General features: G+C 35.3%; 1 protein-coding gene and 1 long non-coding RNA gene across 2 annotated transcripts; one reads left to right on the forward strand and one right to left on the reverse strand.

The window, feature by feature from the left end:
- Positions 1-6016: 6016 nt before the first annotated feature.
- LOC122304027 (ethylene-responsive transcription factor 4-like) lies at positions 6017-7186 on the forward strand. Its single transcript, XM_043116048.1, has one exon. It carries the CDS (start codon positions 6224-6226, stop codon positions 6899-6901), a length of 678 nt encoding a protein of 225 aa, XP_042971982.1. The 5' UTR covers positions 6017-6223; the 3' UTR covers positions 6902-7186.
- Positions 7187-9324: 2138 nt separating this feature from the next.
- On the reverse strand, positions 9325-10256 carry LOC122305661. Its single transcript, XR_006241196.1, has 2 exons — positions 10027-10256; positions 9325-9789 (listed from the first exon to the last, which is right to left on the reverse strand). It is a non-coding gene; the product is annotated as an uncharacterized LOC122305661 (long non-coding RNA).
- Positions 10257-15739: the final 5483 nt, after the last annotated feature.

Consider the following 15739-nt stretch of genomic DNA (forward strand, 5'->3'; position numbering starts at 1 on the left):
GACCAATAGGTCGTCAACATAAACCTTCATGTTTTGGCCAATCTGTCTTTTGAACATATGGTTCACCAATCGTTGATAGGTTGGCACTGCATTTAAGCCAAAAGGCATGACTCGATAGCAATACAAGCCCCAATTCGTCATGAACGACATTTTCTCCTCGTCGTCTAGGCTCATCCAGATATGGTTGTAACCTAAGTAGGCATTCATGAAATTTAACATCCGATGCCCGACCGTACTATCATATCTATGCAAGGAAGGGGAAATTTTCTTCTTAGCTTGCTTTATTCAGGTCCGGGAAGTCAACGCACATTCTCCACTTGCCGTTTGGTTTTTTATAGTAGCACTATGTAGGAAAACCATTCGAGGTAATGGCCTCATGTATGAACCTGACAGCTGGCAAGCAATCAACCTCTTCTGCTATGGCTACATACTTCTCCATACTTAAATCTCTTCTCCTTTGTCGAAGCGTCTTGGCTTCGGAGTTCACACAGAGGCGATGCTTGATGATTGCATTATCTATTCCAGGTATATCTTCGTGGCTACAGATGAATACATCCGTGTGTTTGATTAAGAGTCTTTTTAAGCTGTTGTTGGGTTTTGGGCCCCATCCTTGTTCCAGTCCTCGAGGTGGCCTCTAGATAATCCTGGTTGAAACTTAACAACTCCAGTGACAAATTCACTTCAGCCTGGTTTAGGCGATGCTCATCTTTTGTTTCCACTTTATGGTCGATGAGTCTCAATGGTGAGTGTGATGGCTTGTCTGGCATTGTGACCTCCATCATAAGGATTTCTTCTCCTCAATTTTTGAGTTCTTGTACATAACATTCTCGCATCAGCACTTGTTCGCCTCGAATTTCTCCTTCTTTTGCTTTTGACGAACTTCATTTTAAGTGATAAGTGGAACTTACAGCTTTCAGGCTATTTAAGGTCGTGCCTCCAAGAATGTTATTATAAGACGAGGGAGCCTTCATCACTAAGAAGTCGATCATGATAGTAATCGCACATGGTGTCACGCCAACTGAGACATGTAGTGTGATGACGCCTAAGGTTATACAGCCTCACTTGAAAACCCTTTTCAATGGCGTGGGTGAATAGCACAGTTTACCAGGATCAATCTTCATCTTAATAAAAGAATCTAAGAATAGAATGTCGACCGAACTACCGTTGTTGATCAAAACTCTCATGGTAGTATAGTTGGTGATTAAAAATGTTATCACCAACACATCATAATGGAGGTACAAGACTCCTTTGCAGACTTCGTCATTGAAAGATATGGCTATCGCAGCCTATTATTTTGTTTGCCTCCTTGTACTGAGCCTTCTGGGCATGGGCTTTCCTGCTGGAGGAAGTTGGGCCACCTTTAGAAAATCCTCCAGTTATGGTCCTGATCTCACCCAAGGGTGTCTTTTCCATTTCAAGGCTTTGGCGAGAGGGCTCACGAGTGTCTCCTTGTGGCTCTTTTTGTCGCTTTGGGCTTAAGTTCCTCTATGACTATCGATATTGACTCTCGCTTCGGTGTGTGGGTCCTCTTTTAGGTGGGGGCATTGAGTGTTAAGCTACTAAGCGCTCTAACTCCCCCTTTTCACTCATTTCCTCTATTTTCCTTTTCAAAGTATAGCAATCTTCTATTTTGCGACCCTCATGCTGATGGTAGGTGGAGAAAGGTTACTTTTCTTAGTTCGGCTCTTTATGCCTCGCGAGATTTCTTCACCTTCTTTTTGCATGTGTAAGTTTGTGTGGGCGAACCTGGAACTCTAACTCCTAAGAATTGTCTCTGTCTCGCCTCCCCTTGTGCCAACTTTAACTAGGTATATCTGGGGCCTTGTCAGTTGTTAGCACCTTGGAACTTTGTTTTGCTTCCTCTAGTTCGATTTTTCTCGAGGCTATTAAGGATCTAAACGTGTCCTTAGTGTTGATGAAATTGGCCATCCATTCCATAAGCTCCTGCAACATGGTTAAGGTTCTCCTGCCCAACTCCATCATAAACATGTTCCTTGGCCATACGCCTCCCAAGAGTGCGACCGATGTGATCTTCTCATCCTGGTCTTCATTTGTCATGCATCCTTTTTAAAAATGGGTTAAGTATGACTTCAAACTCTCGTCCTCCCGCTGCTTGACAGTTACAACTTATATGGCTGGCCACCTCCTTCTTGCTTGTCATAAACTGCATTAAGAATAGACTAGTGAGTTACTCAAAAGTACTGATCAAGCCCGAGTGCCAGGCTTTGAACTATCCCCTCAAAATTAAGGGGAAGGCTCGGCAGACAATTTCTCCCGGAAACCCATGAAGAGTCATGTGAGTCTTGAAGGTTTTTAAGTATTCAATGGGATCTCCAGACCCATGTAGAGTCATGTGAGTCTTGCATTTAATTTGTTTGTCTTTGCTAGTGCCTTGGGTCATGTTTGACCAAGGTAGGTGGTGATGTGTGACCTCTTTTCAGGTTCCTGTTAGGAACAATATCCCTTGTTGGATTATCCTACTATGATCTCATATCGAATCATTTAATGTGGCCAATCTCTTATTATAGTCCTAGTCAATAGTGTATCTACAACATGACACTTGGGACAAGTTATTGCGTATCCACAACATGACACTTGGGACAAGTTATTAAATGAAGCGTGGCTTCCCGCGGATTATCAAGGTAAGGGTATGTATGTTTGTACACCATCCTAGTTTCCTACACCTATCCTAGCTTCTAACGTGCATACACGACTGAGGGTAGGATTGGGCATGAAAAATCTTTCCAGGTCTCATTATTGCATGGGCTTGGGGTTGCTTCCTCCTTCACAATCCCTGACTAGGGGCTGAAGCCCTTCAACTCAAAGTTTTCTCATATGTGAGCTCGGTCCAAGTTATTTATACCAAAAATGATTGTTTACTTTAGTTTAAACATATGATGTGACAATCAATAATATAAAATATTGAAAAACTACTCTGTAGGGGTGATACTTGAACCCCCGAATAGGGAGTACCTTTGTTCCCCCCGCCCCCCTCCCAAAAAAAAAACAAGGCAACGCTCCCTGTAGACGAGGGCCCTATTCGGATGCCAGGGAGTGGATTGACCTCAATGACCATCCACCCCACCCAACCCACCACCCACTCATGGAGGAAAAGTTCGCAAATCCAAAACCAAAATCAGAAAACAACTAGAAAACAACAACAAATTAACATATCCAGCCCTAAAATTCATTGATTCATTATCCAACAATTAAAAACACAGATTGAAAAATTATCACTTAAAAAAATATGGCAACTTTCTTCTCCAGCAAAACCACAGTATGGCCATGTGTTTGAGCAAAGAACCAAGGCCAAGAATGGCAATGAGTCTCTTCACAAAACCCATGGCCACGACGTGGCCCATTGGTGTACAAGACACTATTTCTTACCGTCACAAACTCACAAGCTTCAGCAACTCAACCTTTGAGAAGAACGTGGAGGATAAGAGGAGGAGGATTAGATGAGACGACAAAACGACTAAGGAGAAGAAGATGGGAAAATATTGTTGAGTGAGGAGAACGGCAGAGGGAGGGAGCGGAAGAGAAAGAGAGAGAGAGAAGACAGGAAGGATAGGCTAGAGCAAAGAACCCACTGTTTTTACTTTATATAGTACTTATTCAAACACCTTAATGATATCGTTTTATTAGAAAGAGTTTTTAATATATATATATATATATATATATAAACTAACGGGGCCTAATGTAGCTGAACCAGGCCTATCCCAAGCCCTACCGCATGGCTGCTTAGGTGTGGGCGAGGAGACCTGTGTTGGAGGGGAAATGAACCAAGAATGCCCAATTGAAATTAAATCCACCTTTCGGACCCATAGGCAGGAGGACTTCAAAGAACAATAGTCCCCCAAAGGAGTGGATCTTGGCCAGAAGTGCTCACAAGGAGTAAACATCGCCCAAAAGTGCTATCTTTGATTCAACCTCACTCAAAAATGTTCAAGTAAACTTCACCCAGAAGTGCTCACTAGGAGTCAAGATTGCCTAAAACTTCTTGCAAGTAGGGACCCTCGCCCATAAGCACTTGTAAGGAGTAGACCTCACCCAAAAGTGCTCGTTAGGATCCAATTTGGCTCGAAAGTGCTTGCTAGTAGTCAACCTAGCCCAAAGATGGGTGTCAGTGGCAACCCTTACCCAAAAGCATTCATTAAGGAGAAACTTCATCTTGGAGTGCCTGCTAAAGGAGTTGCATCCTGAAGCACCCATTGTAAGAAGTAAAATACTAAAGATAACAAAGGTCTTGTTTGGGTGTTGAGATGAAAATTTTGTGAATAATAGTACAATAATTTGTGAATAGTTATGAAATGGTTTGTGTTAAGATATTTTTTAGATTTTGAGCGATGAGAGAGAGAAAATTTAATAAAAATATTATAAATTTAAAATATTATCATAATCTAATTTTTTTAGTTTTATTTTTATTTTAAATTTTGAAAAAGATGAATTATTTTTTGTATGTTATTTAAAAGTTTGAGAAAATTGTAATAATTAAGCAATAATTAGATGAAAGTTTTAAAAATTTAAAATTAAAAAGTATTGTATTTTAGTGATATTTGAATATTGAGATGAAACGAGATGTTCTCACCTCATCTCAACATCAAAACGAGGTGTAAATCTAGACTACTATTAGGGGTCATGGAGTATTTATTGAGTGAAAACAAAATCTCTGACTTACTATAAGATATATAACTTATAAGACTTACAAATTTCCAAAATTCAAAGCTTGGTTATCTCTTAATATGCTCGATCAATTTAAAATAGGATTTTTGTTCGTGTTTTATACTACAAGGTTTTGATTTTGAGCAAGATCAAGCAAAGGAACTACTAGATTTAAGGAAATTGCTAAGGTGCATCCCAAATGTACATTTCAAATACGTACATCAATCTAAATGGAATTTTTTTCTTTTTTCTTTTTATTTTCCTTTAAATATCCTTTAAACATTCTTACTTACTAAAAAACTATAAATTCATTAATAATTACTTTTTAACTATTATAAAAATTAAAATAACGAATAGACACATTGAATGGATGGTATAATATTAGTCCAGCCCACATTACCAACTAAGGCCGGCAATTCCCTACTATTCTTGGAGAGTATATATTGCCTACTTTTTTAATTTTTCATTTTTTAATCAAAACTTAGCGGCGAATCTTAGCATAATATCAATTTCTGCGAAATTAGTCTTTAACAAACTTCGATATGCCGAACTCACGCGCTTGGCGGACTCATCTCCCCACCTTCCAAGCCACTCTAATCCTTTGACTTGACCCGCTCATAAAGGTTAAGATGAGTGACAGCACGGGCCGTGGCAAATGCCTGTGTGCCACGACCTCAAACAGCGCTCGGACAAAGAACAGAAACTTTCCTTAAAATTAAATTAAATTACAAAAATAACAACAGATTAGGTGATAGCACCGAAACAATGATGCGCACGACACGGCTTGTCAGGGCGAACGCGTCGAGCGCAAGACATGGGCACGTGTCCCGAGTCTAGTGGATGTACCCACCGAGTGGTCACGAACTGCCGGTCCATAAAGCGCGATTCAAAAGGCCGCCTAGGAATATGAGAAAGAAAATAAATAAAATAAATAAAGGTGGCGGATAATACTGACAACAATTGTACCAAAGAAATGGTCGTAGGCTATACTGCTTACTACCATGCCCATATCTCACAAAGGAGCGTGTGAAGTACGCCGTAAAAGTTTCAAGACTATATGTCATCGATGCAGAAGTTGAACATTTCAAAGGATAGTGAATTACACGCTCAAAAAAAAGCGTCAGCACCATGCTACAAAAAGATTAGCCGTAAGAACGGCCTCGTTAGGCAAAAAGCCGGCACCCATCAACACCTGGCCGCTTGCCCCGAAATTCCCGCGTGACACGTAAGCCCCAGACAGCATCATCATAAGTCTCACCCCCAAACTCTCATGGGATTGTGCCTTGTCTTTGGGCGGCGCCTCTTTCTCAGTCAAATCCCTCGTTGACTGCACCCCCAGAATTTCTCTCTTCTCTGTCTGGTGTTTCTTTTTTAAATTTATTACTGAAATTACATTATTAGCCTCTAAATTTGTATATAAGCACCCATCCCCACCCTCCTTCTCCATAACCCAAAGACGAACTCATCATCTCTACGACGCAGAATCACGTGATCCTGATACTTGTTTCTCTTCTGGGCATCCAAAATTTTCCGACCTTTTCTGCTTGAATAATTAACCAGAATGGCTATCAAAGTGAAAGAAAGCCTTGGAGTGAGAAAGGGAAGCAATATTGGAAGGCCTACTGCCGATGACAAAGAGATGCATTACAGGGGAGTAAGGAAGAGACCGTGGGGCCGCTACGCCGCCGAAATCCGAGACCCCGGCAAGAAGAGCCGGGTCTGGCTCGGCACCTTCGACACCGCCGAGGAAGCAGCGCGTGCCTACGACGCTGCGGCCAGAGAATTCCGCGGCTCAAAGGCCAAGACCAACTTCCCATCGCCGAATGATTGCTCTCCCACGGACCGGAGCCCTAGCCAGAGCAGCACCGTTGAGTCGATGAGTCCAAAAGCCGAGGTGCGTGGCGTCTCGCGCCTGCAAGAGATGGGCGGTGGCAGTGGTTTTCTGGGTCGAACCGTTGCGGCTCCTTTCCCGTTTCTTAATCAGCAGGCATACGTTGGGGGAGTGGTAGGGAGTTTCCCACACGTGAGTCCGGTTTTGTTTGTGGACGCGCTCGGTCGGCCTGAGTTTGTGACTCAGACCTACCCCGTCCGGTTCGAACCAGCGGCGCTAGATTTCAATTTAGGGATAGGAAGTGGGGTCCAGAGCGAGTCAGACTCATCCTCGGTCGTCGACTGCAAGCCGAGAGCGAGAAAAGAACTGAATCTTGATCTTAATCTTGCACCTCCGGTGGACGCATAATTTCCCATAAGTTTTGCAATAATCACGAGCAAAGTTCTTTTGTTTTTTCTTCTTAATTAGAGAGCTCCTCCCTCCTCCAATGTAATTAATTAAGGGATCGAGTTAATTAGGAACCCAACTATGGTTAACCTTTTCTTTGCAAGAGAGCCGATCAGAATCCTTCCAACTTGTTTCTCTTGAAAATCACCTTGCTGTAATTTTTGCATCATTTTGGACGAAAAATAGTCCTTGTAAACGAAAGATGCATTAATTATTAAGAAAATATTATTTTTATTTACAATTTAATTTATATTATAATAATTTAATGTTATTTATTTACAATGAAATTGATGCAAACGTTCTCTTCTTAATTTTCGCATACTTTGAACAAAACCCAGAGAATGTGGATAGAACAGACTCCTTGCAAGAGCATCGTCAATGAATGATGCAAGTGTAAATAGAATTCATCAAAAATAGAATTGTGATGAATGTATGATAAATTTTAATTTTAATTATTTTATTTATATAAATTTTTATATTAAAATAGTTATTCTTTTATTATATAAAAATAAAATAATATAAAATAAATTTAATTTTAGCTATTCGTTAAGTTTTTATATTGAATTATTTATTTATTTATTATATTTTCATAAATAATTAATAATTTAAAAAATATTTAATTTTTTTAATTATTAATTTATTCTATATTATCATATTTTATTATTTAATTTAAATAAATTGATAAAAATTTGTCAATATAAAAAAAAAAGTGTTATAAAAAAGTAATAAAATAAATATTTAATATATGTATAATAATTATTAAATTTAATTTTTATTTTAGTACAAGTTATTGTAACGAGTATTTTCCTAATTTAACGTAGATAATTGTGATATTTTAATAGTTAAAAGGTATAATATTTTAAAATTTAGATAATTTGGTAGAAAAATCTAATTATAAATATAATTATACATTAATATTTATATTAATTTAATTTAATATGATTAAGTAAAATATAAATTTTATTAAAAATAATATCAATTTTAATTCTACCTGCTGCTGTGTTGACCCATTCAAGCCTGTTGTTTTTATTTTTATGGTTTAACCCTGGTAAGAAACATAAAGAGAGAAAAAATCCATTCCCTTCATTTTGTCTGAAATATATTTTGGATAAGTTAATGGATTACGTAGAAACAGTCTACGGAATGCGGTTGCGTCCCGCTTACGCCAGCTGCAGTACAGAGGGTGCAGTGGCTAGCAGATCACGAGTGGAGTGCAGGGTCTTACGTAACGTAAGTGGGCCCAGCTAAAAGAATTCCGTGTTGACGAAGTGCATGTCGTACTCACTTTCGTAGCCACGTATACTTTTTGCCGCCCTCCACCCTTTTTGTTAATTTCGTGTTTTGCTAAAAAATAATGGAATCTTTATTTTCTTCTATTAAAAAAAAGGAATAAAATTTGGAAGCGAAGCCTTCCGGGTAAGTGATACGAAGCGTCATCGGGTCCCACGTGGTGGGAGCCTAAGGGCTCTTTTGGACTTTTTGCAAGAGGTGCCGTCGCTGCCGCTTTTGGTGGGTCCCCTCTTTTGCGTCGGCTGATTCGATCTGTGGAGGAGATTTCGCTGTCTACTTTTGTTTTGTTTCTTGGAAATCGATAGGTATACAAGACTAGAGATTATTATTTAAAAATTAATATTTTTTTTTATAAATTTCGTATTTATTTATATTTTTTAAAATAATTATACAATATTTATATATTCATAATTGCAATTATTATTTTTTTATACTAATAATTTTTTTAGTATTTATATTTATTTTTTAAATAAAAAAATGAATTGAAAAAAAAAAAAAAAAAAAACAGAATACACATTCCGTACCCACTTGGCGAATATCGGTGGAAGTAGCAGCACTCCCTTCTGTCTTCCATAGTGATTCATGCATTTATAGATGGGGATGCTATATGCTAAAAGAAATTGATTTATAAAAAAGAGTTTAATCTATTACGTCAGGTTATCTGTATTATTTAAATACTTTTGAGATTAAATAAAAGTTTATTTTCTTATAACATTTTTATTATTATTAGCATTAAATTGATAGCTCTCTTTATTACTGTTTATCCAAGTGCAGATCTAGTATCTCAAGTGTACATAGATCGAAACTCAAGTTTACCCGTCAAATTACGGCCAGAATCTGAATTAAACCAATTTTAAAAATTCGAAACCTAAGTATTTGGGTTATGCCCCTTTTTTTAACATTAGAATTCACAAAAACTCATCAAATAACTAAGTTTCTCAAATTCCAAACAAAAAATGATTAAATTAAGACTCCATGGCTGATGACACTATTGTGGCAAGGAAAACTTGCACTATTGCAATTGTCGAGAAAAAATAGACTAATTGTTGAGCAGATTACAGTTAAAATGAGCCTTGGACTCTTAAGCTTACAACTTGAAAAATGATCATAACTTTTGTATTACTATGAGACAGCAAAGGTGATAAGATACAGGGAATCATGGAAGGCCGAGTCAATGTTTACACTCGTACAGTCTGGATCTTTAGTAACTAGAGAGAATGATCATTCATTTTGAGTCAAGTTAGGCATGCAAAGGAACACACAGAGTCAAAACAAGTTTGAGATACTTTTCTAAGATGACACAATTACAACGTCATGAACTACTCTCCTTCTCAACTACCATTCAAATCCAACAACAAGAGCAACAATAGACAACCAGAGTGTAATGGTCAATACACACATTGGCGATCCCTGATGAAAATCCAAAATAACCATAGTGGCGGCGTTGTATGCAAGTGCCCCAAGAACGACAAACACGTGGAAGATCCGGTGTCTGTGCCCTGCAATATCAAATGCAGCAAGCTTTCATCGCTTCGGTTCTCCGACATAGAACCTTGCTTCTGCAGCATACAAAATAGTCATAACAAGCTCATACCCTAGGGCAACAAATATATGCGGATAGCCCTAGTAGAGAGCAAAAGCATGAGCTGCTGGAATTACTCCAAAGGAGCTCATGCAAAGGAAGAGGGAGGGCCTCAAAGAACGGGAACAAGAAGTAGAGAGAGCAGGTGTCGTGTTTTCATTATTAAATGTTGTGTTTTCAAAACATTTAAAAAAAAAAAAAAACCCAGGTTTACCTTGCTTTTTCTACACAGGTATCGAACAGGGTTTGTTTAAGGTTGGAATCCGATTATCCGAATTATAACTAGGTTCAGGACTGAGTTGAGAAAAACCCAGCCCGGATGAACAATCATAGCCCTCTTCCTTAAAACTTATGCAGTAGAAGCTGATATCTAAAGTTTATGCTCCAAATTAAATTATACCTTATAAATATTTTATTAAATTTGTTATGCACAGTAGACATCAGTATGAGAATAAAAGTTTTCAAAAAAGTTAATTTACAATAGAATTGAATTTTCTTATAGGATATGTGATTTTGTTCCGATTATAGTTATAAAATAAATAAATTTTATAAAAACAAATTATACCATGTCGGATAACAAATCAGTCACACGAATTATAAGTAAAAAGTGCTATTACACCTATGGAATGTATCTAAAAACATATGATTTTGTTTAGATAATAGTTACAAAATAAATAAATATATAGAATATTTCTTTTTATATACATATAAAACATATATACTTATGTTGTATTTTGCAAACATATATATAGTAAAGCCAGAGGTGGCAAATTGTGTCAGGGTCGAATTCATATCGTGTCAACTTATATATATTATATTATATGAGTCAATTTGAATATGACTCGTTAAATCTAATTGATCAGACTTTCAAATCCTAACACGACTTATTAAAATAAGAAGTTGACACCGCATAACTCATTTTGTCCCATTATTAATTACTTAAAATTGAATCTATACGATTCAACCTATTTCAACTCATTCTATATAAATGAGTTAAGTTGATTCGAATAACTCATTTGATGTGATTAATATAATTTTATATAAAAATTAAAATCATAATATCTCCCAAAAGTATAAAACTAAGTTAACTAACTAATTATAAAAAAATATCAATATTTTTCAAATTTTAAAATATAATAAAATCAATATTACAATCCAAACAATAAAAACACAAATCTAAATTAAAATCCAATATTACAGTTAGGATTAGGATATTTTGATTTTCAGGTTTTAAATAGGATATAAATATAATTTTTAGTAAAAATCTTAGCGTGTCACAACAGGCCGGTCACTAATGAGTTGACCTATTTATAAATCATATCTTAATGAGTTAATTTGTTTTAACCCAAACCTATTAACATAAAATTCAAATATATTATTTAGTATCATATTCCCATATTCGTATTAAATTAACATTTATATAAACAATAATTCGGGGTATTTTTTTGAAAAAGTAGCGGGCTGTACCGTTATACAATAAATTTATCTTGCAAGTATAGAATTTGTTTATTTTTGCATTAAAAAAATGTGAAACTTACCTATTTATAAATTAATTTCTTACAATTTTTTAAAAATAAAATTTCTACAATTATATTGACTGTGTTATGATCTTGAAGATTAAACATTTAACCAAATTAGTATCCAATAGTCCTAAGACTTTTGGATTAATGGTTGGGTTTTTAATAATTAGTATCAGAGCAGAGATAATATCACAGGTTCAAGTTACGAAGGAGGTAACCTATAGGCTAGATTAAAATGATTTGATACTATGTATGAGTATAATGTTAAGTCATTAAATACTAATAGACGAGTGAAACCATAAAAAGGGAAAAGGTTACCACCGGGTCAGTGTCGATAGAATGAACTATCGTGGACGTCGGATTTGGAAGCGTGGTGGAATGTTATAATCCTAAATGTTAAAGATTTAGCTAAATTAATATCTAATAGTCTTAAAACTTTTCAGATTAATGGTTAGGTCTACAACAAAATAGAAAATAAAAAAATTTAGATAGTGATAAGCTTACTACTCTCTTACTACTTTTTTGTATATTTGAAATTTTTATTTTTTTATTATTTTATTTTAAGTATTTTTTTAACATATTTAATTATTAAGAAAAAATTAAAAAAATAATAGTTACTTTCTTAATTATTAAATAAAATTAAAAAAATTAAAGAATTAATAATAAAGCTCTTATTATTCTCTATCTTATTCGTGCCAAACGAAATTATTGATGATTATTTTAAGTTGTATTTAGATATTAAGTTGAGTTGAGTTGATATAAAAGTTGAAAGTTAAATAAAATATTATTTTTTAATATAATTATTAATTTAAAATTTTAAAAATTAAATTATTTTTTATTTTTTATTAAAAATAAAAAAAATTATAATAATTAAATAAAATGAGTTACAGTGGTTGAGAAACCAAACCGCCTGGTCTACACGAGCGCAAGAAACGCGTGGAAGACGAAGTAACAAAAACTAAGGGGGAGGTGGGCAACTGCAGGTCCACAGCACGTGAACGGATGCGTACTGTTCACGAGAAATGAGACGAAGGGCCACGTATGCAAGCTACTGCCGCCGCCCTGGTTGGCGTGGAATCGTGGATAAACCGCTTGGTTAGTTGTGTGGTTTGGGCCCTACCTGTCGGCGAGGTCACAGATCCGACGCCACGCATAATAAGGCGTTGAGAGCAAACCGTCACAAGCGCCAAACGTTGACTGCAATGGCGGGCGGCCAGCCAGCCGCACCTTTAAAGTATACGCGGTAGAAGCCAGAATGAAGCATCTAATTTGTTAGAGAAATAATACAGTTACCACATGGATCGAGGATGTGCACCGACGAAATATATCGATGTGCATTTCGTCTTTTTTTTGTTTTTTTCGTCGGTGCATATTATCGATTCACTTAATAGTTTCAATTATAGGTACACATAGCGGTAATTTTATTTTATTTTAACTTTCTATTTTTTGAATACTTGGAGGGGAAGCATGCATTGATGTTGAGGTCTTATTTGGTAACGCAGATCATATCATATCATATCATATCATATTAGATGAAATATTTTATTAAAAATTATATAAAATATTATTATAATATTAATTTTATTTTAAAATTTTAAAAAAATAAATTATTTATTATATTTTTTATAAAAAAATTTTAAAAAATAAATTATTTACTTTTTTTTTTTAATTTGCATTGCAAATTCAAAACTGACAATTGACACTCTTAACTACCAAATTGTAACAATTTATACGATCTTTCAAGTTGAGTACTATAGGAAAGTGATAAATAAATATTATTTGTGAAAGAAAGTTTTTTGTACATTTTAATGCTCGTCGGCTATAATACAGATAGGTGATCAGTACTTCTTGTGTTTTTCCCCCATAGCTTTACATTTTACATCCTTAATTAAGATTTGATCATTAAAATCTATGAAAAGATGCATGCATGCCTTAATTTCGTATTAGTTTAGAGTACTATCGAATACCAATTTTGATAGTTTAAGTTACATATTTACAAATTATTTTTAATGAAAAGCTACGACTTTATAAGATTTAGAGGAAAGCATTCATCATAACGTATATGCCTCAGCATCGAGTTCTCTTTCTTTAAATTATAATTATTATTTTATTTTATTTTTTAATTTACAAAATGTATGTACATATCTTTTATATCATTTCTCAACACAGCGTTGCTCTTTATAATATGCGTCATGCACAAACCTATAAAACCGAAAATTATTATACCTTACTTAAATTATCAAACTTGGAAAAATCTTTTATCATAAATCAAACATTTGACATAATATGGAGGAAATTAATAACAAATAAATGTTTTCGTTGAAGGATGTAGATCAGGAGAAAAGCGGCGGGGGAAGGAGGTTGATGGCCGTCATGGTAGTTGAGAGGTGGGAAAAATTCAATAGAAGTAGGGAAGTGGTGGGTCATTTTCATTAGGCTAATTTAACCCTGATCATGAGCTGAAAGTGCCCATAACTGACACGGCAATGTTGCTCACAGATTCAGCTTTTTCCTCTTCTTGCAATACTTAGAAAAGGACCCTAGCTAGCTATTAGTTGTGTTGTTAGCTGAATTACATGGAAGGTGTGATGATCATGACCCACCCACCCCCCCTTTGGTGTTTGAACTTTTCTCCAAAATATAACAGGTTTGTTACAAGGAAATAATACCCAAAGATCCTGCTAACAAGCACTTGGGTCCATTCAAAATGTTCCAGATGAATTTATAAATTAACCCCATATTTTCTTCAAATTATATATTTTTACAAGAATTAAACATAGACAAAGAAAAAAAAAAAATCTAAATTTAGGTAGGATGGGGTGGTTTGTATTTGGATGGCGTAAAAGCCACTTCACCCCGCATCCTGACAACAGATGTAACTACTACCTGGAAACAGTCACAGAAATGGTTGATAACTTTTACACAGCTATTTAATAGCACGTTATTTCTTTTTAAACAAAATAGCAGCACTGCTCCATTTAAGCGTTTTTACATTTTGTCATTTTTATTTTTTGATTCCTTTTCTTTTTATATTTTTTAGTATATTTAAATAGTTTTAAAAATAAAAAAATACCTCAATACATTAAAAATTATTTATTTAATGATTAAGTAAAAAAAAAAATTGATGAGCGATCAAATGTAACGGACACTTTTGAAAAGGATTGTAGTGTTTTCTTAAACAAAAATTATATGGGAACGGGCAGCTCGTTGTCCCTAATATTGCTTGATCTCAAAGCAATAACATTGGAAGAAGCTCTGCTACAACTCAAATCCTCATGTTGCTCTCTCTCTCTCTCTCTCTCTCTCTCTCTCTCTCTCTCTCTCTCTCTCTCTCTCTCTCTCTCTCCTCTTTTCCTTTTTCTTTTTGTTTAAGGAATCTAAAATTGAATAAACAGTTATATCACTTGGCCGCTAAAACAACCTAGCATATGCCTGTTAATTAAGTAACGACGTCGTCTCACTTGGTTATTAAGACCCAACTATGAACAATGGATCTGATCCCCACATCATGTCTAGTTAGAAAATTTAGATTTGAGTACAATGCAAGCAAGGTTATGTTTAGTGGTAAATGTTAAATTGGGTGTGGTCATTCCACAGACTTTTTCACTGTTTTATTTGTTTGAAATCATCTCTTTCAATGATCATGATCAAGTGTGTCAAGTGGTAAAAATCAGGATTACAATCAAATTTTCTACAACTTAAATATCAAGACTAAAGAGAACCAACACAATTGAGAGAGAGAATTCTATTTATTCCAAAATGATCTCTTGCACTAAGGGGGGAGAAGCTATACATAGCCCCTCCAATTTGTGACCATGGCTAGCTCTAAAGGCTAACCATCAAAGCACTTGAAACGGTTACTAAGCCACTTCATCACATGAAGGGGAACTGGTGCCCACTATTAGGCATCCCCTTTATTACATATCATCTAGTCTCTTATTTCTCAATCCTCAAGTTAGTGACAACTTATTCTCTTGTTAGATACAAATTCACTACAACATTTGTTGGCTTTTCCCACAAGGGTATGTGGTCAGAAAAACTATAGTCATAGTGGAAAATGTTCTTTACCCACTAAACCTATCCGTGGGAGATTAATGACTTAAAGTTGGTGACACTAAGTGTTTTTTCTCACTAATTCGTGAATTGGTGGAAAATAGTGACATTTTTTCACTAAATAGATAGTGGAGATAGCCAACGAATTTCTTGGCAAAAGGTTACTCAAATTAGATTGGTTAGTGAGAAATACTATATTTTATGACGAAATGTGCTGGTGGGTATTAATATTACCCACTAGAACATTTGGTGGAAAAAAATATTTTTTGGCAAAAAAAAAGTGTATTTGCCATGAGACATATTTGCGGCAAATGGTAAAAGAATTCAGAAAAGAAAAATTGTAAAAAAAAATGA

Source organism: Carya illinoinensis, chromosome 3 (assembly GCF_018687715.1).
Source record: "Carya illinoinensis cultivar Pawnee chromosome 3, C.illinoinensisPawnee_v1, whole genome shotgun sequence".
Taxonomy (NCBI): Eukaryota; Viridiplantae; Streptophyta; class Magnoliopsida; order Fagales; family Juglandaceae; genus Carya; species Carya illinoinensis.

Excerpts from the sequence above, each read along its gene's own strand:
- LOC122304027 (XM_043116048.1), top strand. The coding sequence starts at position 6,224 with ATGGCTATCAAAGTGAAAGAAAGCCTTGGAGTGAGAAAGGGAAGCAAT.